This window comes from Limulus polyphemus, unplaced genomic scaffold (genome assembly GCF_000517525.1).
Source record: "Limulus polyphemus unplaced genomic scaffold, Limulus_polyphemus-2.1.2 Scaffold2420, whole genome shotgun sequence".
Lineage (NCBI taxonomy): Eukaryota > Metazoa > Arthropoda > Merostomata > Xiphosura > Limulidae > Limulus > Limulus polyphemus.
In genome coordinates, this window is record NW_013668030.1 from 48,087 (window position 1) to 74,043 (window position 25,957).

Sequence of the window (25,957 nt, forward strand, 5' to 3'; positions counted from 1 at the left end):
GAAACACGTTACAACAATATATATATATAAACCATCAAACTAGACGGAACACGTTAGAAAAATATCCATCAAACACTAAACCAGACGAAACACGTTACAACAATATCTATAAAACATGAAACCAGACAGACTACCTTACAAGAATATCTACAAACCACCAAACCAGATAAAACACGTTACAGAAATATCAACAAACCACTAAACCCGCTAGCTTACAGGTAACAGTTAATCACTTCAGCTTCTGTACTATCACGTTTATCTGTTCAGCGTTATGACATTTGCTGTTTTTACAGCTTGAGAACTAGAGGCTTGCTATAGGAAAGACTTAGAATAATATGCTATATCTACCATTTGATTAACCCTAGAATTAATGAGAGGGGAGGTCCATATAATTACAGGATACATAATAAGTTATGAATTACAAAAAAAATTAAACAAAAATAATATGGATATTGCAACTGACATCAGTTATTAACTGGTGTTTTTTTTATAGAAAATTAGAGACTTCAATCAACTTTTCGACAATTCTTTACACTGAGTGTTGTAACAAGAAAAAACACGAATTTATTCAACGTGATGCTATATGCGGACCCAACCGATAATGAAAACATGTTGGTAATCTAAGCGTTGAGTAAGGCTGAGTGTAATCTGGAGTAACTATAGATAGGGCTCACCTTATCAAATTACAGGACAGCTTCAATTTGATAAAGTAACTGGCAACTTTCTTGCTTTGTGTTTAACTACAATAGAGGACAACAAAAAACACTGAACAAATTATGAATTTTGTAATATACAACAATACATCCCTTTAAGTTATATGACATTCCATTCATTAGTCACAATAGTTTCGTTGTTAATGTACAACAATACACCCCTTTAAGTTATATGGCATTCCATTCATTAGTCACAATAGTTTTGTTGTTAATGTACAACAATACACTCCTTTAAGTTATATGATATTCCATTCATTAGTCACAATAGTTTCGTTGTTAATGTACAACAATACACCCCTTTAAGTTATATGGCATTCCATTCATTAGTCACAATAGTTTCGTTGTTAATGTACAACAATACACCCCTTTAAGTTATATGACATTCCATTCATTAGTTACAATAGTTTCGTTGTTAATGTACAACAATACATCCCTTTAAGTTGTATGGCATTCCATTCACGAGTTACAATAGTATTTATGTTTTAGGCATATTTCCTTGTCTTTTTTACGTTAATCCTTAAAATGTCCCAATTTCTCCCTATCCTTTAACACTTATACCCCAGTATTTATCTCTTTAGTTCGAGCACCCTTTGTAAATGTACAATAAGATGCTCTGCCGGTTTCTATTCACTAAATTCTTTCAAATATACATATATTATATATCAACATGTCAAGAACGATTCAAACAGAGAAAGATCAGAATTCGGTTTTAAATAAGGCACAATGAATATACAAAACATGTCTGTATTCAGCACAAAGCTACACAATGGGCTATCTCTGTTGTGCCTACCGAGAGTATGGAAACCCGATTTTTAACGTTATAAACCCTTACGCTTCTGCTTTATTGTTACTGTTGTTTTCATCCTAAAGGGTGACACATGGGCTAAACAAGCTAGAAACCCATATAGTGGTCAAGTATAGCCGTCCCTTATTTTGAACTATTGACCAGAAGGAAGGCACGCAGTCAGCAGCATCCAAAATCACAAGTGCTTTGAAACGAGTAACTGGACTGACTCTTATTATCATAACATACTACAGCCGAAAGTGATCAGCGGAATCACAGCATGAACCTAGGATTTTCCTATCTGTAGCCCAGCACGCTAACCACTAGGTTGCGTCTGGCCCTCTTGTACTATACAGCTTCTGTTACTTCCGATCGTAAAATTAATAAGTTTTATTTATATCCAGTGCCATTTAAAATAAATAATTAAATATTCTTCAGTAAAGTTCCTTGATAAACGTTTTTTCTTTACATTTATAACGAACAATGGGTGAAATGCTAGGACTATCAAGATGGAGGTGTTTTTAATATTAGAACAAATCATTTTTCCAACATCATATCTTGGAAAACATTCAATAAATCTTGTTAAACGCCTTTATAACCGACACCATTTTCTACTTGTTTAACGTGCGAGGGTATCTTAAGACTATCCTATTAAATGTATTATTATTATTATTATTATTATAAACTAGCAGACCACGGTATCCTACTATGACTTCAATTTTTACCGACCACAGAAACAGACAGTGTTATAATAAACAGTGAAACAATACTGAACGGTTGAATACAATTATTAAACAATGTAAACTTTTGGCTAATCTTTTCTTGTCGAATTTCTCATGGTCGATTAAACTTAGCAAGCTTCAGAAACACTCGGCTTGTGAAAGGTTTAATAATTTTATTTGGGTAGTTTTTTAAAAGAAACTATGGCCCGAGCACAAACTAATGGTCATCGTATGGGACTGGTGGTCGCACATTCGAGACCTCGTGCTGCCAAACACGTTTCAAACTTTCAGGTGTGGATGCGTTACAAAACTGACAGTCAGTTGTTGCTATTCGATTGCATTCCCTCTGGCCAGCAGTTCAAGGTTACTGACACGCCTTGTCTGGACCTCAAGGGTCTCTCATCTGGCCGTTTAGTTCATTTTGTGCAATAAGATGTCGTCAATAAGATGTCGTCAATAAGATGTCGTTCAGGTGAACAAACAAATCATAAACAACAAAAGACGTATTCTTCTGGAGATTTTTCTTGGTAAATCTAAAATTTTGGATGTGAAGCTTTTTTTTAATATATAGAGTTAACAGCTACATAATATTTGTGTATGTAATGTTTCTATTAGAATTATTAAACTTCCACAAACAACGTTATAAAAATTGGACTTTTGTACATTACTATAAATTTAAAGTTACATACGGGCATCTCTATAAAAATTCACCTGCTTTGTAGCAGCTATTTTGGAAAGTTTGAATAAAACTTTTCGTGTTGAGGCCTGGTATGACCTGATGATTAGAGCACTCGAATCACAATCTGCGGGTTATAATGTGATGAGCAATCGCACTATTCATTGGTTAAAAAGAAGTCGTGTAGTATGCCACTTCAAAATTATAGACGACTAGCGCAAATAACCCTCAAGTTACGTTGCGCCAAATTCAACAAACATTTTCATGCTGCAATGAACAATAGTCAGCGGCGACCATCTTTTGTTTTATATTTTATGAAATTGGTGATAGCCGAAATAAAGTATTAACGAATATGATACACTATTTTCAACTTCAAAGATACTTTTGATGTAAACGTGCTTTGTAGTGACTATGAGAAAACCCCGTACACTGAACGGGTGAAGTGAAGAAAAAAGTGCCATTGGCCACTATTTAGTTCTTCACAGCTAGTATAACCCGATAACACACGTTGATCAAAGTGTAAATTGAATCGTAAGTCCCTGTAATTTATACTTCGATACTAAACAATTTGTAGGCCCGGCATGGCCAGGTGGTTAGGGCGCTCGACTCGCAATCTGAGGGTTGCAGGTTCGAATCTCCCTCCCACCAAACATGCTCGCCCTTTCAGCCGTGGGGGCGTTATAATGTGACGGTCAATCCCACTATTCGTTGGTAAAAGAGTAGTCTAAGAGTTGGCGGTGGGCTGCCTTCCCTCTAGTCTTACACTGCTAAATTAGGGACGGCTAGCGCAGTAAGCCCTCGTGTAGCTTTGCGTGAAATTCAAAACAAATAAACTAACTAAACAATTTTCGGAATACAGATTGTATTTATTATTTTCAGCTTTTTACTTTATTAACAAACCATACCATATTTAGCTTTCAAATATCAAACGTAACAATTTAGGGAATTTTCAGGAACCTTTGAAGCTACTTCATAATTTGAAAAAATAGATAGACAGACAGATTTAGTGGCACACTTTTTTTTTTTACACTGTCCGGTATTCTACCGAAGTGAAATTCAAATTTCAAGCTATAAATTCCAATTATATATATATTATATTTTTACAAATATTTATGAAAAAGTTCAAGGCTTATAATTGGTCGTCTATGCTTTCGATAAATTAATCTAATTTTTACAGCATAAAAAATATCAAGAACAGTAAAGTTGTTGCGCCCATACATTTTATTAAAACTCACTTTTCAAAAGAAGATGTTTTTTTTTACTTTCAGAGGAAAGGATTTAGAACCGTAGATTAATTAATTCGCGCGGTATTTCCTAAGTATACCAGTTTTGAATCATTAAGCCTAATATGGCGTTTCACTACAGCACTTGGAATGGAAATTATATTTGACATCCGTATAGTTATACATGCGCTTCTATTACAACTTTTAATCCGACAAAAAAATGGTTGCATATAAAAATATATAGTGTATTGCTTCTCAGCTCTAACTAGCTGTTGCGAACAAGGACTAAAAAGAATAAATTCATTTGTTAAGCAATATATGTCGTAAGAACATCACTTGCTAAATTGTCTGATTATATTACTCTTTCATTGGTAACAAATATTGCGAAAGAACTTTCATTCCACGTGCATGAACTTTATACCAGCTACATGTTATTGTATAGCTTGACAACGTAACCTTCCACTCACATAAACACAAATATTCAGTTTTGTAATGGTCTAAGTATTTATAGATTAAAACATTTTAAACTTTTTTTTATTCTTATTAGCTGCTGCCATCTGTGGAAAAAGGAACAAACTATTTTTTACCCCGAAAAAACAATAACGAACATTTACTGTATATTACTGAATCCAAGCATTTTAGCAATTGTGTAAAAATAATAACAAAATCATGATGTCAACTAACGGTGAGGTACACGCATTGCACTATATTGAGTAATTTATTTATTTTGCAGCTTGCAGCATTCAATGTAAAAACTGATAAAAAGGTGGATGAAATCAAATACTTAGAGAATCGCAGTAGCATTTAATGGGATCACTCACGGTATTCTTATTACAGTTTGCTTGTTTTTAACAGGCATTTTTGTAGTTAGGGTTCTTTGTAATAACTACGTCAAGAACTCTCAAACAATTATTATACACATGACTTTTCAATAACAATAATTCAGTAAAAAAAAATTAATGTATTATCAAATAAATTGATTTGAAAATGTTTTGTTCTTCACACCCTGTAAAGATTAATATTGAAGAAAATTAAAATGTTTGTTAAGAAGGATAAATTTACCGCAGACTTTACACATACGTGTGTTGTTTTGTTTGTTTCTAAACTTCTGTTACTGGTAGATTGAGAAAATTACAGTTCTTTATATTAAAATGTAAATGTAGCATGCTTAGTACATGCCAGGAAGCACAAAATAATGTGTTCGAATTTCATCATCTTTTCAAGAACACACTCAAAAACTTAGGCTTATCTAGTGCGAGATTAGGATTTTGATTGTTTGTTTGTTGATAAGCGAAATGTTATACAATGGGCTATCTGTGTTGTGCCCACCACGAATATCAAAACATGATCGTTAGCTTTAGCCTTCAGAATTACTGCTGAGCCACTTGGGGAGGGGGGAAGGAGTGCTACTTTAGGCAATGCATGGAGTAAGGTATCGGCTAATACTAATTTCAATTCAGCGCAAGCTACCAATTTAATTAAGCTGGTAATGAGTACAGCTAAAGGAATAATTTAATATATTCGCTTTAACGATATTTTTGGCCATAATCACAATAACATGTCCCGAGGTTCGACCATCTTAGGAGATTTAGGATATTTCTAAATACATATATATATATATATATACATATATTAGACTGACAAAACAATCAAAATAAGAGCATAATAATAATAAAAAATGAAATTAAAAATGATATTTTAACCAATACTGTTAACACAAGTAACAATAAAGAAATAATAGAGTATATGTAATGTATAGAACATCGAAGACATAAGTAAAAAAAAGACACGGGCCACCAGTTGCTGCTAAATCCTTGCATCAGAACAAAGATATTTTATCTCGCAACTCATTCAATCAGAAATAAGATGTGTGGAAGGTAATCATGTACATATCAGTGCAGGGCGTTTCTAGGATTTTTAAAACTATTGGGGGATATAGGGCGCTAAAGAGTTACTTTGGAGGCAGAAAAAAATAACGCTTTCATGTTAGTAGGAGTCACAATGTAGAAACTTTAAAAATCTCCAATAGAGGTTTGCCCCTCCATTCCTATGGAGATGCCTCTATCGCTCAAAAAGCAAAAAGTTCTCATACACAACTATAAACATGAAATCCGTTTTTGTAACTGAATTTACATAGTTTTGGAGTGTTGAAACGATACTTTGCTGCTATTGACTTTTGAATATTCAAATGTCAAGTTCAGGAAATGTTAAAATGTGATCTGAAATATCACAGTATTTACAACATACTTGTAGTTTAGAGAGGCATCTTGTGATTGGAGAGAAGATAAGGTAAACTAACTACTTCCTCACCAGCTTAGTGTAAGCTGTTTGTGAAAAACATGGCCACCTAAGAGCTTCCGCTTTTCACCACAAAGATAGATCAGATTTTGAAATGATTACACAAAATAGATAAAGTTGATTAATCTCTGACTTACTTAAGCTAACACAAAGCAATCCAATTCATATAAAAAATAAGATAAAAGTCAGGCTAACAAGTTCTGAAGTGGCTGTGATTAGGGCGCTCAATTCGCAATCTGCGGGTCGTGAGTTCGAATCCCTGTTCCACCAAACATGCTCGCCCTTTCAGCCATGGAAGCATTATAATGTGGCGGTCAATCCCATTATTCGTTGGAAAAAAAGTAGCCCAAGAGTTAGCGGTGGATGTTGTTGACTAGCTGTTCTCCCCCTAGTTTATCATTTCAAAATTAGGGACGGCTAGCGCAGATAGTCCTTGAGTAGCTTTGCGCGAAATTCAAATCAAACCAAACCAAACCTAATAAATAGAAAACAATCGCGTAACCATATTGTTCGGTGTAGGAAGCTAACTGACACTAACAAACAACAGAGTTATCTTTAAATCTATCATATTGTGTAAATAAAGGAATTGTATCTAACACAGGTGCTCAAAATTGTGAACACTTGTCAAATGTTACCTATTTTGATGTGAAACACTAATTACTCAAACAATGATGCCCTGATCGCCATTTTTAAAATTACATATTTCTCCAATAAAAAGTAATACCGTCACAAGCACTAAAAAACTGCAATTTAAAACTAAAATTTTCTGAGTAAATTATAGAACAAAGTATACTGAAGAAGGTATGTTTGACAAAGTCTAATATTTTCATTGGAATTCTCTAGCTTTGATTACTGCTTCGATGTTTCTAAGAATTGACAACCATTCTTTAAAGATCTTTGATAGTGATTACTTTAAACCTCGAATTAATCATACAGAGGTTCAATACGTTATATTAAACGATTTTGAAGCTTCACCACGTCGTTACAGTCAAGCTCTGTCTAACTGTTGTACATCTTTCCATTGAAAAAGGCTCCATGATAATTCACGAGTGACTTTGTAACAGGAGAGGGAAAATTAGAAGACAGAAAAGATACATTTTGAAGCAACAATGTAAGATTTATAGAAAAGTTACTAGGAACCTTCCCATCGAGTGAGTAACATTTTTCAATACAGATTTTCATACTTTTCAGACATCTTTCTTTTTCTAGAATTTGTCCTCTTCCTTATTGTTCTTCAAATTTTACTATAAGAGGCTTCATCACTTTATTTTTGGATTCGTACTCGATGTGTCAGAGCAGTTCCTAATGGAACGAATCCATCAAATATTTTTTTTACCTTTTCTTTTCGAGTCTTACTGGTTTCCTTTCCATCTTCGTTAATTAATCTGAATACCAAATACTGTCTTTTACTCCTATTTTCTAGTTCATAAATGTTTTTTGTGAATTGTTTGTTTGTTGTTAAGCACAAACCTACATAATAGGCTATCTATGCTCTGCCCACCACAAATATAGAAACCAAGTTTCCAGCGTTGTGAGTCCGCAGACATAACATTGTGCTACTGTAGACAAAACTGTTTAAAATGGCCAAAAGTGAGAGGGAAAGGTGAATGTAAGATGTAGTAAAATAATAATTGAAGAAATTCAAAAGATTGGGAGAAAAGGAACTCAGATGGATAAGAGAAGAACTAGAAATAAATAAGTATTGTGAAAGAAAATAAGAGAAGAGAAGTAAAGAAAAGATTTTTAAAAAGTGGCGGAACTAAATGGGATAGAATATAAAAAGAGAGATCAGCGCAATACAGAAAATAACAAAGTGAAGAAAAATAAAAATGTTGAAATGTTAGTGTAAAATGTGGCGGTATTGCTTAATAAGAATAACGTTTTATGGAAGTACATAGTGATCATAATGGAGACACTGGTGAAGCAAAAGTCAAAAATTAATATAGAGAAGAAACAGACCGACAAATATATAAACGAAAAATTAAATAGTAGGCGAGTTTGTGATATAAAGTACACAAATCGCTCAGCAGCTTAAATATAAAGTTCTACACACCTAGTATTTGTAATATAAAGCAAGGTAATAGTTCAACATCGTAAGTATGAAGTTCTACAGGGTTTAATATTTGTGATATAAAGCAAGCTAATAGTTCAACACCGTAAGTATAAAGTCCTGCACGAACTAATATTTGTTATATAAAGCAAGTTATACGTTCAACACCGTAAGTATAAAGCTTCACAGGGCCTAATATTCGCGATATAAAGCAAGCTAGACATTCAACACTATAACTATAAAGTTCTACATTGACTAATATTTGGGACATAAAACAAGCTAGACGTATAACAAATTAAGTATATAGTTCTACAGGGCCTAATATTTGTGATATAAAGCATGCTAGATGTACAACACAGTAACTATAGAGTTCTATATGGCCTAATAATCGTGATATAGATCAAGCTAATAGTTCAACACAATAATTATAAAGTCATACATTGCCTAATATTTGTAACATAAAGCACGCTAGACGTCCAACATCGTAAGTATAAAGTTCTACAGGGCCTAATATTGGTGATATAAAGCAAGGTAGATGTTCAAAACTGAAACTATAAAATTCTACACTGAATAATTTTTGTGATATAAAGCACGTTAGACGTTCAACAAAGTAAGGATAAAGTTATACGACCTAATATTTCTGATATAAAAGACTCCAAGCTTTCAACACCTTAACTATTAAGTTTTACATGGCCTAATATTAGTGATATAAAGCAAGCTAGACGTAAGTATAAAGTTCTACAGAGCCTAATATTTGTGATATAAAGCAATGAAGTATAAAGTTCTACGGGGACTAATATCTGTGATATAAAGCAAGCTAATTGTTCAACACCGTAAGTATATAGTTCTACAGGGCCTAATATTTGTAATATAAAGCAAGATAGACGTTGAACACCGTAAGTATAAAGTTCTACAAGGCCTAATCTTTGTGATAAAAATTAGCTAGACGTTCAACACCGTAAGGATAAAGTTTCATAGGGCCTAATATTTGTGATATAAAACAAGTTAATATTTCAACACCATAATTATAAGATCCTACGGGGCCTAATATCTGAAACATAAAGCACGTTCAACACCGTAAGTATGTAGTTCTACAGGTCGTAATATTTGTTATACAAAACATGCTAGATGTACAATACGGTAACTATAGAGTTCTATATGGCCTAATATTCCTGATATAAAGCCAGCTAATAGTTCAACACCATAATTGTAAAGTCATACAGGGCCTAATATTTGTAATATAAAGCAAGATAGACGTTGAATACTATAAGTATAAAGTTCTACAAGGCCTAATCTTTGTGATAAAAATTAGCTAGACTTTCAACACCGTAAGGATAAAGTTTCATAGGGCCTAATACTTGTGATATAAAACAAGTTAATAGTTCAACACCATAATTATAAGATCCTACGAGGCCTAATATCTGAAACATAAAGCACGTTCAACACCGTAAGTATGCAGTTCTACAGGTCGTAATACTTGTGATATAAAACATGCTAGATGTACAATACGGTAACTACAGAGTTCTATATGGCCTAATATTCGTGATATAAAGCCAGCTAATAGTTCAACACCATAATTGTAAAGTCGTACAGGGCCTAATATTTGTGACATAAAGCAAGCTAGACGTTCAACACCGTAAGTATAAAGTTCTACAGGGCCTAATATTTGTAACATAAAGCAAGTTAGATGTATAACACAGTAAGTATAAAGTTCTACAAGGCCTAATCTTTTTGATAAAAAACTAGCTAGACTTCATCACCGTAAGGATAAAGTTTCACAGGGCCTAATATTTGTGATATAAAACAAGCTAATAGTTCAACACCATAAGTATAAAGTCCCACGGGGCCTAATATTTGTGACATAAAGTGAGCAAGATGTACAACAAAGTAACTATAAAGTTCAATATGGCCTAATATTTGTAATATAAAGCACGCTAGACGTCTAACATCGTAAGTATATAGTTCTACAGGGCCTAATATTTGTAATATAAAGCAGGATACACGTTGAACATCGTAAGTATAAAGCTGTACAAGGCCTAATCTTTGTGATAGAAAACTAGCTAGACGTTCAACCCTGTAAGGATAAAGTTTCACAGGCCTAATATTTGTGATATAAAACAAGTTAATAGTTCCACACCATAATTATAAGATCTACGGGGCCTAATATCTTAAACATAAAGCAATCTAGATGTTCAACACTGTAAGTATTAAGTTCCACAGGGCCTAATATTTGTGATATAAAGCAAGCTAAACGTTCAACACCATAACTATAGAGTCTTACGTGGCCTAATATTTGTGATATAAAGCAAGTTAAATGTATAACACACTAAGTATAAAGTTCTACAAGGCCTAATCTTTGTGATAGAAAACTAGCTAGACTTCAACACCGTAAGGATAAAGTTTCACAGGGCCTATTATTTGTGACATAAAGCAAGTTAGATGTATAACACAGTAAGTATAAAGTTCTATAGGGGTAGGACTTTATAGTTACGGTGTTGAACGTCTAGCTTGCTTTATATCACGAATATTAGGCCTGTGGAACTTAATACTTACAGTGTTGAACATCTAGATTGCTTTATGTTTAAGATATTAGGCCCCGTAGGAACTTATAATTATGGTGTTGAACTATTAACTTGTTTTATATCACAAATATTATATTACAAATATTAGGGGGGCCTAATATTTGTAACATAAAACAAGCTAGACGTTCAATATCGTAAGTATATAGTTCTACAGGACCTAATATTTGAGATATAAAACAAGCTAATAGTTCAACACCATAATTATAAGATCCTAAGGGGCCTGATATTTGTAACGTAAAGCAAGCTTGATGTTCAACACCGTAAGAATAAAGATTCACAGGGCCTAATATTTGTGATATAAAGCAAGTTAGACGTATAACACAGTAAGTATAAATTTCTACAAGGCCTAATCTTTGTGATAGAAAACTAGCTAGACGTTCAACACCATAATTATAAGTCCTACGGGGCCTATATCTTTAACATAAAACAAGCTACACGTTCAACATCGTAAGTATATAGTTCTACAGGACCTAATATTTGTGATATAAAGCAAGATAGACGTTGAACATCGTAAGTATAAAGTTCTACAAGGCCTAAATCTTTGTGATAGAAAGCAAGCTAGACGTTCAACACCGTAAGTATATAGTTTTACAGGGCCTAATATTTGTGACATAAAGCAAGTTAGATGTATAACACAGTAAGTATAAAGTTCTATAGGGCCTAATATTTGTGACATAAAGCATGTTAGATGTATAACATAGTAAGTATAAAGTTCTACAGAGCCTAATATTTGTGACATAAAGCAAGCTAGACGCTCAACACCATAAGTATATAGTTCTACAGTGCCTGATATTTGTAACATAAAGCAAGCTAGACGTCCAACATCGTAATTATAAAGTTCTACACTGACTAATATTTGTGACATTAAGCAAGCTAGACGTCCAACATCGTTATTATAAAGTTCTACACTGACTAATATTTGTGACATAAAGCAAGCTAGACGTTCAACACCGTAACTATAAAGTCCTACGGGGCCTAATATTTGTAACATAAAACAAGCTAGATGTTCAACACCGTAAGTATAAAGTTCTATAGGGCCTAATATTTGTGATATAAAACAAGCTAATAGTGCAACACCATAATTATAAGATCCTAAGGAGCCTAATATTTGTGACATAAAGCAAGTTAGATGTATAACACAGTAAGTATAAAGTTCTATAGGGCCTAATATTTGTGACATAAAGCAAGCTAGACGTTCAACACCGTAAGTATAAATATCTACAAGGCCTAATCTTTGTGATAGAAAACTAGCTAGACGTTCAACACCATAATTATAAGTTCCTACGGAGCCTAATATCTTAAACATAAAGCAATCTAGATGTTCAACACTGTAAGTATTAAGTTCCACAGGGCCTAATATTTGTGATATAAAACAAGCTAATAGTGCAACACCATAATTATAAGATCCTAAGGAGCCTAATATTTGTAAAGTAAAGCAAGCTAGATGTTCAACACCGTAAGGATAAAGCTTCACAGGGCCTAATATTTGTGATATAAAGCAAGTTAGACGTATAACACAGTAAGTATAAAGTTCTACAAGGCCTAATCTTTGTGATAGAAAACTAGCTAGACTTCAACACCGTAAGGATAAAGTTTCACAGGGCCTAATATTTGTGATATAAAACAAGCTAATAGTTCAACACCATAAGTATAAAGTCCCACGGGGCCTAATATTTGTGACATAAAGCAAGCAAGATTTACAACACAGTAACTATAAAGTTCAATATGGCCTAATATTTGTAATATAAAGCACGCTAGACGTCCAACATCGTAAGTATATAGTTCTACAGGGCCTAATGATTGTGACACGAAGCAAGCTAGACTTTCAACACCATAAGTATAAAGTTCTATAGCGTCTAATATCTGTGATATAAAGCAGGCTAGACGGTCAATGCCTTACGTATAAAGTTCTACAGGGCCTAATATATGTAATATAAAGCAATCTAATCGTTCAACACCGTAATTATAAAGGTCTACAGAAGAGCAAGCAGAGGTTAAAAGAAGTTTGTGAGAGAGATTGAAGATGGAAGAAAAGGAGATGATAATTTCATGAAGTGCAAAAACAGAACAAAGATGTAATCATTTTTGTGGTGTATAACAATCAGAGATTAGAACAAATGATTAAGAAGATGGAACTAAAACTGGAGGATGAAAAACATATATGTTGGTGGGAGATATTACTTCAATGGTTTGATAAAAAAGAACAACGACAATAATATGATATGGGAAGAGAAAAAGTTATGTTATATCATTAAAAAGGACGGAGAAAGTTACAAAATCGAAAATGAATAGAGAATAAAAAGTTTATGGAGTTTACTGAATCTTGGAGATTGGTGGTGTTGATTAGAAAAGTGGAAGTATACAGGATCAAGAGGAACTTTAGTTGTGCAAGATATAATTGAAAAAAAAACAACACGAAAACCAAAATCAATGATTAATGGATGAAAGAGGATAGAATCAGATCATATGCCAATTATAGTGAGGATAAAAAAATAGACAGGAAAATGAAGAGGATAAGTTAAAATATATAATTTAAAAGTGAATAGAAGATAAATAAAAATTATAGAATAAAAATGAATAGAACGTGGGAAGAAACAACATCAGATAAAGACGAAGACCAGGAAAAAAATATGGGTGGAAAAAGTGGTTTGTTTATAAAATTGTAATAAAGAGTTTAGAGATGATGGGTCAACTGATAATAAGAAATAGGTGATTTGATTGAGAAGAGCAGAAAAGAGAGGTAAGGAGATATTGAAGAAAATTAAAGCTGTAGGAAAACAGGAATATGAAAGAAGAATATGTTAAAAGAAAATAGCAGTTGCAAAAAATTCAACAAGAAAAAGAAATAAAGAGGAAGATTTTAAAAGAAGTGGAAATGTAAATCAGCTAAGGAGCAATGTAAAGTTCTAAAAGTTCAGGAGAAAGACAATAAAGGAGGAGTGAATACAGAAACATTTAAAGAAATTAAAAAATAAGGAGGTAGAAGAGAAATTTCGATTCAAAGCAATTAAAAGGATTGAAGCAAGGAAATAATGCGTTGAGTGAATTTTATGGGAATCTAACAAAATATGTGAAAATTTAAAGATTAACATGTATTAAACAAATTATGGAAGACAACAAGAAGAGTAAACAGATGGAGAGTCAGATATATATCCGATTTAAAAATCTTGAAATGAAACAGAGTAAAAGAAATCTAAAGAAGCGTCATTTTTAAATGTAACATTTAAATTAATGACTGGAATGATGATATTAAAACCTAATGAATGGTTAGAAAAAATAAAGCAAGACATGCAGGATTTCGGAAAGGGTATTTTAAATGCTATAGTAGAAAATAAATTTCTAGAAAAAGAGGAAAGTTGTATTTATTTTTATAGATTGAAAAGCTGCTTTCGATATTGTGGATAGCAAAAAGTTATTTCAAATAAATAGAAATATGTGGAAGAATGTTATATGGGGTAAAAGACATATATAAAAAATGATAAATATAATTAAATGAATACCCGTGGTGGGTACAGCACAGATAGCCCCTTGCGTAGCTTTGTATTTAACGACCAACAAACAATTAAATGAAGAGATATCATAGAGTTATTATACAAAGAAAGGAATTAGAAAAGGTTACTCATTAAGTCCTACCGCGTTTTCAATATATCTATATAATATAAAAATTAATTGAAGGAAAACACACTGGGAAAAGGATCATAGATATATGAAAATAAACTGATTTGCAGAATGTACTTAGGATACATGTTTTGATAATAGTCACAATATACAGACTTTTAAAAAAGAAGCTGTGGCATGTCTTAGAGAAATATCTTTATTCGTAAAATGGTGGAATATGTCTTTGGATGCACCTTTGCTATTTTATTGACCGTTAAACAAGAGTGATACAGGTGCTAGAAAATGAAAAACAAATAAAGTACTTAAAGCTGGTTGTTAAACAAGTCACACCTCAAATTATGACATTTTGTCAAGATCAGTAAAGCTGTTGACTAACATCAGAAAAAGACAATTGGAGTTTCTAGGATACTTTATGAAAAAGAAGAAATTGAAAGTCTTGATCGTAACTAGAAAGATTGAAGGTAGGAGAGGGAGTAGAAGACAAAGGTTGGCTTATGTTAAAAGTCTACCTAAAAAGATTGTGCTTTAAATCATTTTTTAACTAAATTAATTAACATTTTTTTAATTATATTTCACGAGGAGTTTTACTGTTTTTATTTGTAAATATTATATATATGTGTGTGTATACTTGACATTTCTAAAAAAAAGATATTCTTGTTGCCCTGCCCTCTGTTGAGGATATAGACACTATTAAGACACTTTGATGTCGTCATTGAAAATGTATTAATGCGCTAGTTTGTTTGTAAACATAGATGTAAACTAACAAAGAAATATTTACTCTTATGGATGTCATTTTAAAAAACAAGGAAATTCTAAAAAAATATACCAATGCATCGTTTTAATTTTGTTTCCTCCTATATTTCAAGCCAATATAGTAGCTGATGGCAGAAAAATCTTAAACTAATTTATATTGCGGTTACATACTATAAAGCAGTCAGTGAGATCTTTAGATTGGAAGATCAGTAATAATATGGTGTAATAGTAAAATATTATTTAATTTTGCTATCAAATTTACAAGGTAACTTTGAATTATTAATGATTTATTCATGAAAATATGACTTAGTATGTTAATGATATTTGTTTAGATATTACTCTTAAGTTTTAGTTTTAAAGTGTAACTTATTAAGTTTAACTTTTAGTTTAAATATGTTTGTGTTATTTTCTATTTTTACTTATTTTTTAGTAAGGCTCGTTGTTCAGTTGTTCCAAATCTGTTTTGTAGTATTTACTATTCTGGTATAGTGTCAGTTTCCATTTTAATGTTATACGAAATATAAACATTTATTTTGATGTAAGGTAAGAAATAATGATAAAAACTCAAGCTTCCAGGATTTAAACCTGTGATGGTAACACTAGCACTATTAGTGTTATTACTAACAATATTACTATTAGTAGGCTTTGTGTTATAACTTATAGTACGGATAACCAAACTGCACACTTGTGCATAAACAGTATACACAGAGTCATCATTTTAATATATACATATGTGTGTTTGAATCTTTTGTTACATTAATATTACAGAGCTTGCATCCAAGCAGAGTTCCAGACCAGTTAAATCTGGTTCACATGGGCTGGTTAGAAGTCCAGCAGGCTCAATATTGATCATAAAAGTAATGGCTGAGAAATATTTTTAATGATGTGTAGTGGTATTTATTGTTCTGTTCTAAAAAAAAGTACTTAATATACATACATATTTCTCTATTTTTTTTACACAGAAAGTTATTGCATCACAACCATTTAGTATACTACATTTGTAGAAGTATTATCTAAAAGGTGTTTGGGTATGTGTGTTAAAACATGGGCTACTAAACTTTTTAAGCTTGAGCCCTGACCCCCCCCCCCCCCCAAGATCTTAGACACCCATGCTAAAGAACCCTACCAATGACTTTATATCAATTTTAATTAAAATAATAGCCATTCTGAAGTAAATTACATTCATTGTAATTTTGTTCTTTGAAAACAGAATTTCAAGTATATACAACATTGTATGGCCATATTTATTGCAATAAATAGGACTGCTGAAAATATTGCTTTGCCCAGTGTCATGGAAGTTTTTAAAAAGAATATTTCTACATGTGCTCAAGCCCAGTGAGACTATTTCTGACTTCTTTTTTATTTTATTTTTTTATCTGCAGACCTCATTCTAGGAACCATTATGTTATATATATATGATTTTCTTCCAGTTTCATTGCATGGCTATTGAAGTGTCTAATTCTGAGATTTGTTTAATTTGTTTTGGTGTAAATAGGCCTGTTTAACAAAAACAAACTGTGGGTAATTAGGCACAGGGTCTCTCTCTCTCTCACTCTTCTTTTTTTTTTTAAATAATCATTCCTCGAGGAAACAGTTTCTTGCAAGACAAAAATAGTTTCTGTGGATTAAAAAAATAACATACAAAAATAAATTTCATCATTGAGTAAAAAGTAAGCAGTACCCCATTTTTCTTGAATTAATGATTTATTTATTGCACCTTTCCATCAATTATTCTTCAAAAACTTTAAACTTTTATACTCACTCAAGCTACTTGTCTCTTAATGTGTGGTTACATTCTCATGACTGTAAAATGTAACTTAACTCTTAATTGAAGTACTGGTAAACATTATCTCAGAAAAGCAGCATTTAACCTTAGAATTAATAATGGAGCCCATACAGAACCCGTCAACTTTCTAAGTACGTTTTACTATCTAAACCAAATTTTATATGGATCCATGACATTTTTGGTTACAGGGTCCTTAATAACATATAATAAAATTAAAGGAAAATAGAATCAATATTGTAATTAATCTCTCTAATTAATGCTGTGTTTTACTTGTAAAAGGAGTCATCAGATTTATTTGATCAGTTTTTTGCAGTGAGTGCTGTAAAGGTTACTCAATTTGATGTAATATGTGGACTTCACAGTTAGTGAAGGATATAAAAACAAAACAGTAAGTTGAGGGCTATAAACAGTTTTATATGAAATGTTCTGATTTGATATAGAAAGAAGACAAAACTTGAAGTGTCAATACATGAGAAGACTACCGTTTTTTTGTTTTTTTTAACGTCAAACTAAATAGATTTTTAGCATATGTTCAATCATTCGAGTATATTCAAAATCTATAATTATGCACTATGTCATATGTGAAGGATGTTATGCCACTTCATTGAGGTGAATTCTGTAATGATTACTAAATGATTTGTTAAACAGGAGCTTGTAGGTAGTAGGTAAAACATTATTGAGCTTTGACACACACAAATGATGGTAAACATACAGGTAACAAATCTTTCTTTGTTGCCTAATGCAACTCTGTAGTTGTATGCTCTTACTTCCAGGTAACTGTCTAATAAATAAACTGTGGAATTATTGTTGTTATGTCCTCAATTAAACAGTGTTACTTTTAGGTAATGTACCCTTTATAACTTACCAAAATATATTTCATGAAATAACTTTTAGTTCAATATAGATCTTTTTAAGCAAGAAATTTAAGAAAACTGTTTTTTTTCACTATATGTTCATAATGTGTGCGATGGTGGGTTAATTTATAAATGTTTTATGAAAAAAAACTAGTATTTTTCAAGAAGTTAATACGTGAAAAAACAAGACAGTCAGGAAACTTACTTGCAAGAAGCACAAGTTAATTTAGTTTGAATGGCATACATGTTGATATCTTCCTTAATTTACAAGTTCAGAATACGACTAATGTGAGTTAATTGGATTTCATTTTCTTCAAGACTGAAAGAATTATTGCAAGAGTATGTTGATTACTGTTTCTTGTTGGAAGTTCATTTCTACATAAATCTTTAGAGCTGGTTTTGTTGTGGCAGTTCAGTTTCTTCAGTTGGGTATGTAAGCTGTTGAACTAATTTACATCTAGTGTGGTAGAAGCTACAGCTTTACAGAAGTATAAATAAATGATTGATGAATATTTGAAGGATCACGGTTGGATATAGTGATTAGTTTCCTGTTTGGTGAGGGAGAGAAGAAGTTGGGTTATCCTTGATGGGCTAAAAGGCCCCTTAATATTCCATAATTTACACTATAGATTTTATCTTCTGCTAAGTATTTTACTTTCAGTAGTTATTTTTTGTGGATTAATTTCAGAATTTATATTTGTAATCTTTTAATAGGAAGATGTTAAAATGTGATACTGTTAGCTGCATTCAAATAGCAGATTTTATCAAGAATAGGATGAGATATCATTCACAGAAACCCTTTTGTATGTTGGATAACTTAGGCTGCTATTGAGAAGTATCAATATTCTAAATTTTTCTAACTGTATTATTATTATTTTTGAGTATATGACAACTGAAAAGTTGAAATACTCCTAACCTGAAACAGATAATGAAGATATCAGCAGATTGCATTGAACAAGATTGTGGAAGTCAGTCAGATGATGGAAAAGATGAAAAGGCACAGGGGGTGGAAATTATTGTTAAGTACTTCCCAGAAAGTACAAATAGCAGTCATGTTGCAGCTGTTATATTCTCTACCGAGATGTCTTGGGAGCTAGTCAAAGAAAATGTAAGTACAATAATAATAAGGCTAACAATCGTGGTATTGAACAAAAGACCTTGTCTGCACTGGATGTGACAGATGTGGTGTGGTTGGCTTAACATATTCTTCTTTCCTTTTACTCGTAAATCCTTAGAATGATGGGTGAATTTTTTGAAGGAAGGAGTAAAACATCACTTAAATCATACACAGTTTCTTATCATTGTGGTATTATAAACTTAAAATAATTATTTGGATAGTTTCGTTAATAATATAATTTGTGTAGGTGACTCAAAAAGTTTGAAGCAGAATTTTTTCTTGTAAAAGTGTTTCATAAAATTTTTATGAGGTTCTTTTTTATTATAGTTTTATCAGTTTAAAGGAATATCAGTAAAAACTATATTAGCAGTAGCCCAAAACATTATTTATAACTTTTTTCTATATATTAATCATATGAAATAATAAACTCTAAATAAACTATTTTATATGTATGCCAAAGTAACTAGTATATCAGGCACATTTTGATTTTTAAATTGGCAAAGCATGGCAATAGAATAATTATTCAAATTTATTGCTACCAAAGATGCTAGTATGGCTCAGTTCAGCCTTCAAGTCAGACTGATCAAACTACAGTTTAGAATTAAAAGAAACAAAGAAAATTAAGAGACTTTCAGTTGTATTTGAGACATTCATAATAATGTTTATCAAAGTGTCAAATAGCGTTGATACTTCTAAATACTTGGCTTTTTTTTATTAGCCACATTTGCAAAAGATTTGGCACGCAGAGCACCCATATTTCCCAAAATATTTTTTTAGTTGTACAAAAGTTTTGTGAATTTTTATTGTTTCTCAATAGGTTTAAACTAACTTTACAGTCACCCCTACAGGCCTGTAAATTTAGTTAATAGTATTTGTCAAATACTGTTCATTTTCCAAATTATTACAGATAGTTAATTGTTGTTGTTTTTTTTTGTTATTTTAGTCAGCACTCTTTGAAATTCAAATAACTTTTGGGTTTTCAGTGTTGCAGGTGTGTGCTGTGCATATATATATAGTTTGAAATGAAATGATGTTTTGTTAGTGATGGAAATATTATCTTGTTTTAATTTTTTACATTGTGAATATGTTCAAACAAGTTTTATTAGTGACAGTTTGGGACTATCAAAGAGTATAAAAATAAGTTATTCATGCACTAGAAATTATAATACTGTTTAGTATAAGCAGTACAAAGACCAACCACTTTATTAATACCTGTTTTTTTAAGTATGTTAACTTACCGGGGAAGGCTTGTAGGTCTGAACCTATTTTTCTATGAATGTTAGAAGAATTTAGAGAAAAATTGTTAGGATGAATTTGGACAGTTTGGACTGTGTGATCTGTGTAAGTGGTGAGTTGAGAAGGTTGGAAATATTAATTTGAATATTAGAATTTAAAGGTTTAAGCTTTGAAGTCTAAGTGTGGGCTTCTGTAAAACAAAGTTCGGGCTACAAACTTGTGAAATAATTTACTTGATGATGTATTTCTGTTAGTTTGAGTTGTGATATGATAATTAAATCTCTGATTTTGTGTATGACTATGTTTATAAACTGTTTTTAGAGCACTTTAGTACAGCGAACTGTATGTATAAGTTCCATATGAACATGATGTTTCGTTTATAAACTGTTTTTAGAGCACTTTAGTACAGCAAACTGTATGTATAAGATCCATATGAACGTGATGTTTCGTTTATAAACTGTTTTTAGAGCACTTTAGTACAGCAAACTGTATGTATAAGTTCCATATGAACATGATGTTTCGTTTATAAACTGTTTTTAGGGCACTTTAGTACAGCGAACTGTATGTATAAGTTCCATATGAACATGATGTTTCCAACTTTGAACTGTATTAATCCTGCAGTCACAATAAGAACTACATTTCTGTTGGCTTGCTTATGATTTAATAAAAAACTTATTTTTATTCTACACTAGTAATTGTAAACACAATGAAACTACTTCTGGTGTTTTTTGAATCATAAAAATATAACTTACAATTTTATAAAATAAAAACTTCAATTCTTAGAAGGATGTAGAAATAGATAAAAATAAACAACAAAGGTAAGCATTTTTAATTGTTTCTTTAAGAATGAATGATATCACATTAATTCTTTTGAATTTTCAAAACTGCAAATTCATAAGAATATCATATATGAAAATATTTTATTCTCTAAAGCTATGTAAACTGTAGAAAGTTCACCTGAAGTTTCAAACTGTTTCTTCATCCAATGTTTTTTCTGCAATGCAATAAAACAAATGATATAACAGGTGAGTTGAATAGACAGAGTTAAAGATAAAGCAGTAGTCTTAACTGCTCATTTAGCTTGTTATATGTTTGGAAGAACTTATATTGGTGTTGAATGAAGTAAGGTAAAATGTGTAGCAACTGCATGGTTCAGAGTGACAGTTGGAGAGAAAGTCACTTGAAGGTTAAAGATAGAAGGCCTTTGAAACATCATCCCTTCTACCTGATCAACTTTTGTTGATTAATCTTTCTCAACAAATGTCATTCTGCATGGTTCAGAGTGACAGTTGGAGAGAAAGTCACTTGAAGGTTAAATATAGAAGGCCTTTGAAACATCATCCCTTCTACCTGATCAACTTTTGTTGATTAACCTTTCTCAACAAGTGTCATTCTGAACTGGCCAGCTGCTGCCCATTTAAACTTTGTTTGGTCAGCATGAAAACTCGGCCTAAATAATTTAGAAAGAAAAGGTATAACCATATTCTTTCAAAATAACCAGTTAACGTTCAATCTCATTGGTATAACCAATTAACTTTCAATTCCATTGGTATTTCAAGTTCCAATATGAACAGGACTTCAAAGTACAAAGCAACAGAACTGTCATATAATTTGATAATAGCACATTGTCAGTTGTTCCTGTTTTGTATGGTAGACACAGGTGCCATGAATATAGCTGTGATAATTCTGCCAAAGAAGTTTTAATAATTCCTAATTCAGAGATTAAATATGGAGTCTTATCTTTAAAAAAAAAAAAAGACACAAGTGCTTTATTCACAAGTCTGTTGTTTAAGATTAATCTTTAGTATTAAGATAAAACTGATGAATAAGTGATAATCTTGATAAAGCATTATGCTGTATGTCTGTAACATATTTTTGTTTAAAGTAACAAAATGTTTATTTCATACATTTTTTTTTGTGTGTGTGTGTGTGCCAGGAAAGTATTATGTATAAATTAAAACAATATTGACACTGGTTGTGTTTTCTACGTCACTGGTGTGGTTAAACTCGCTAACAGTTTTATTAAACCTCCTCCTATTATTGCCAATTTAAAAGGCAAGAAATACTTTGCTTCAAATGTATTAAAATGGAAGTTTGAAATTAACTGAAAAGTTATTGAAAATGTAACTTTGTTTATGAATTTGAGATTTTCACCACATTAATCTATAATAGTTATACCAAAAATGAATAATATGGAGTATCAGTGTAAGATATAAACAACAGTGACTTGTAGATTTATCCAAATTTGCTGTTTTATCATGTTAATAAAGCTAAAAATGATATTGATATTTTCCATGTTCCTATCAGAAACAAAATTAGATCAGATTTTTAGTAATGTATAAGTTATATGCATGTGAAAGATTATAAGTTAATTTTTTGCTATATATATATAATGGAATGATGTACCAGTTAGCTACACAACTGTAATTGAACTTTTACTTCATAAGAAATATATTAGTTTTAGACGTTTCTGATAGCCAGATTAAGATGTATTCATTAATTATGAAGCACATTGCTTGTAAGAAGGTTTATTGTAGTCTGTGGTAAGTCTGTTTTACAACAAGCTTAACTCACATATTGTAGTTGAACTTTTACTTCATAAGAAATATATCAGTTTTAGACGTTTCTGAGAGACAGATTAAGATGTATTCATTAATTATGAAGCACATTGCTTGTAAGAAGGTTTATTGTAGTTTGTGGTAAGTCTGTTTTACAACAAGCTGAACTCGCATATTGTAATTGAGTGTAACTAGTTTGTAAGTCTAAGCCTTTAAATGTTTATATTTGTTTTTGGATTTAAAAGATTCAAAATATCAATATTTGATGTTCGTCCTTATATCTCGTGTTTTTAAGTTAATGACTTTTCAATTTAGGTCTTGTCCAAATGTGGCTTGACGAAAAATGATGCTGCTGTTTTTTCTTACATTGATGATGAAATGGATGAGGTAAGAATGAATATTTATCAATTAAATTTATTGTCATTATTTTTCTAAATGAAATTGTTTATTTGTGTTAGAAAATTCTATAATGTAAAACGTGTTTGTATACCTAAGGCAATAAAATATATACCAAGACTAGCAGAGAACTAAAGTTTTCTGTATCCATTCTTATTGGCTTATCTATTGTCATCATATAAAATATCACACAATGGAGTGTTTTATATATCAGCTGTACTTTTTTGTGTTTGTGTTTATATACATACAAAGAAAATAAGATGATTAGGTTTAGAATGAATCATGTTTCCTAATGACATATAATGTACACACTGATTGCCCACTTTATTAGAACCCCATCCCCATAAATGTAGACACTATTATAGTGCACTCCATTTATTTACACATACAAAATAGACTGAGCATGTGATATGCTATCTAACTGCTTAAACACGATAAAAGCAAGATTTTGTTACTGTACGATTAGTCTTCAAAATAGTAGGAATAGTCAAGGTTCTTCAAATTTTAAATGTGTGCTTGTGTAACAAGAATGTCATTATCAAACACTATTTCATTAACTGGTTGTCATATGTATATGTCATCAGACTATTAGTAATAGCAATTGTACAGAGAATATGTTTACCACTACAAAATTAGAGAGAAAAGATGGTTGGCCGTAGTTCTAAAGTGTAAGAGACATCTGTCTATGACCTAATTTTATGATTCCTTTAACAGTAACTAGGGTTTGATTATCTTCATTATACCATGCAAATGATATACACAAAGATACTGATATGACTGATAACAAGTTCTCCAAAAATTAGTGCATGTTAGGTGCAAACATGAAAACATTGTGCCATTAGTTTTTAGTACACAAAGCACAAATTTTAGAAAGTGCATGGCTAAAATCATGTATTATGGTCTCGTGAATCTCTTTCCACCCTTTTTAAGCCTGATGATGTTGTAAAAATGTGAAGAAAACTACATAAGGTGCTTGATTCTGCTTGGTTGTCACACCACTACAAGCCACTGGAGATAGTATAATGGTGTGGGGAACATTTTCCTTTGATCCTGTCAGAAGAGCAAAAACATCTGTGCTGTAATTGAATTTTGTAGCAGTTGTGCTTATAGCAGTATGATGTATTTCTCTCTGTTAGAGAAAAGCTGTTCCAAGATGGTAATGCAATAATTCATCATACTAATACTGGCAAAAATTAGCTCAAAGAGCATGACATTGACCTGGGATATCACCATAACTATATCTCAATGTGATTGAGACTGTTTGAGGTCAACTTGCAAACCATACTTTTAAATTAATTAATACAGTCAAAAAAAACACTTTTCACCAATTTTCATGCTTTAATTATTTGTCTAATATGATTTTAAACATTTTTATTTCTAATAATAAAATATATAACAAAAGCACCATCAAGTTGTTTAATGTAATTGTGAATGCAACACTGTAAAAGGTTATGATGCAAAAGAGTCACATCCAGATGTGAAGGGTTAAATATGTCTAAAATATAAAACAAAAGTAAAGTTGAGACCTCAGTTACCATTGAGACTGTAAACAATTTTTATACTATTTATCATTTTTTGATTAAAATAGATCTCCTTTTTTTATAACCTGGCATATTTTCACATTCATTATGTTTTTGTTATAGATAAACATTTTTTTCACACACATAGTACATACAGAGCTACCTGAACTGTGTGAAGAAAAAAATAATAAAAAATAAACCTTCAAGCACCAGTTAACCTAGGGAGTAGATGTGGAGCTTGTGGTAATGTTTGTTGTGTAATAGTTAACACAGGGAGTAGTATGGAGCTTGTGGTAATGTTTGTTGTGTAATAGTTAACATAGGGAGTAGTATGGAGCTTGTGGTAATGTTTGTTGTGTAATAGTTTACATAGGGAGTAGATGTGGAGCTTGTGTTAATGTTTGTTGTGTAATAGTCAACACAGGGAGTAGATGTGTAGCCTGTGTTAATGTTTGTTGTGTAATAGTCAACACAGGGAATAGATGTGTAGCCTGTGTTAATGTTTGTTGTGTAATAGTTAACATAGGGAGTAGATGTGGAGCTTGTGGTAATGTTTGTTGTGTAATAGTTAACATAGGGATAGATGTGGAGCTTGTGGTAATGTTTGTTGTGTAATAGTTAACATAGGGAGTAGATGTGGAGCTTGTGGTAATGTTTGTTGTGTAATAGTTAACATAGGGAGTAGATGTGGAGCTTGTGGTAATGTTTGTTGTGTAATAGTTAACATAGGGAGTAGATGTGGAGCTTCTATTACACAACAAACATTACCACACAACAAACATTACTACAAGCTACACATCCACTCCCTATGTTGATTAACACAGGGAATAGATGTGTAGCCTGTGGTAATGTTTGTTGTGTAATAGTTAACATAGGGAGTAGATGTGGAGCTTGTGGTAATGTTTGTTGTGTAATAGTTAACATAGGGAGTAGATGTGGAGCTTGTGGTAATGTTTGTTGTGTAATAGTTAACATAGGGAGTAGATGTGGAGCTTGTGGTAATGTTTGTTGTGTAATAGTTAACAAAGGGAGTGGATGTAGAGCTTTTGATAATGTTTGTTGTCTTGTAGG

General features: G+C 31.7%; 1 protein-coding gene across 3 annotated transcripts in view; it reads left to right on the forward strand.

The window, feature by feature from the left end:
* Positions 1–15,586: 15,586 nt before the first annotated feature.
* The window catches only part of LOC106466910 (next to BRCA1 gene 1 protein-like), a 40,245-nt gene continuing 29,874 nt past the window's right edge, over positions 15,587–25,957 (forward strand). For 2 of the 3 annotated variants that reach the window (XM_013927218.2, XM_022394987.1), the window contains exons 1-3: positions 15,589–15,684; positions 18,942–19,167; positions 23,286–23,357. In XM_013927218.2, the coding sequence (XP_013782672.1) occupies positions 18,988–19,167; positions 23,286–23,357 (252 nt within the window). In that variant the 5' untranslated portion in view covers positions 15,589–15,684; positions 18,942–18,987. Of the gene's footprint in view, positions 15,685–18,941; positions 19,168–23,285; positions 23,358–25,957 lie in introns of all 3 variants that reach the window. The other variant, XM_013927216.2, reaches the window with a different exon arrangement.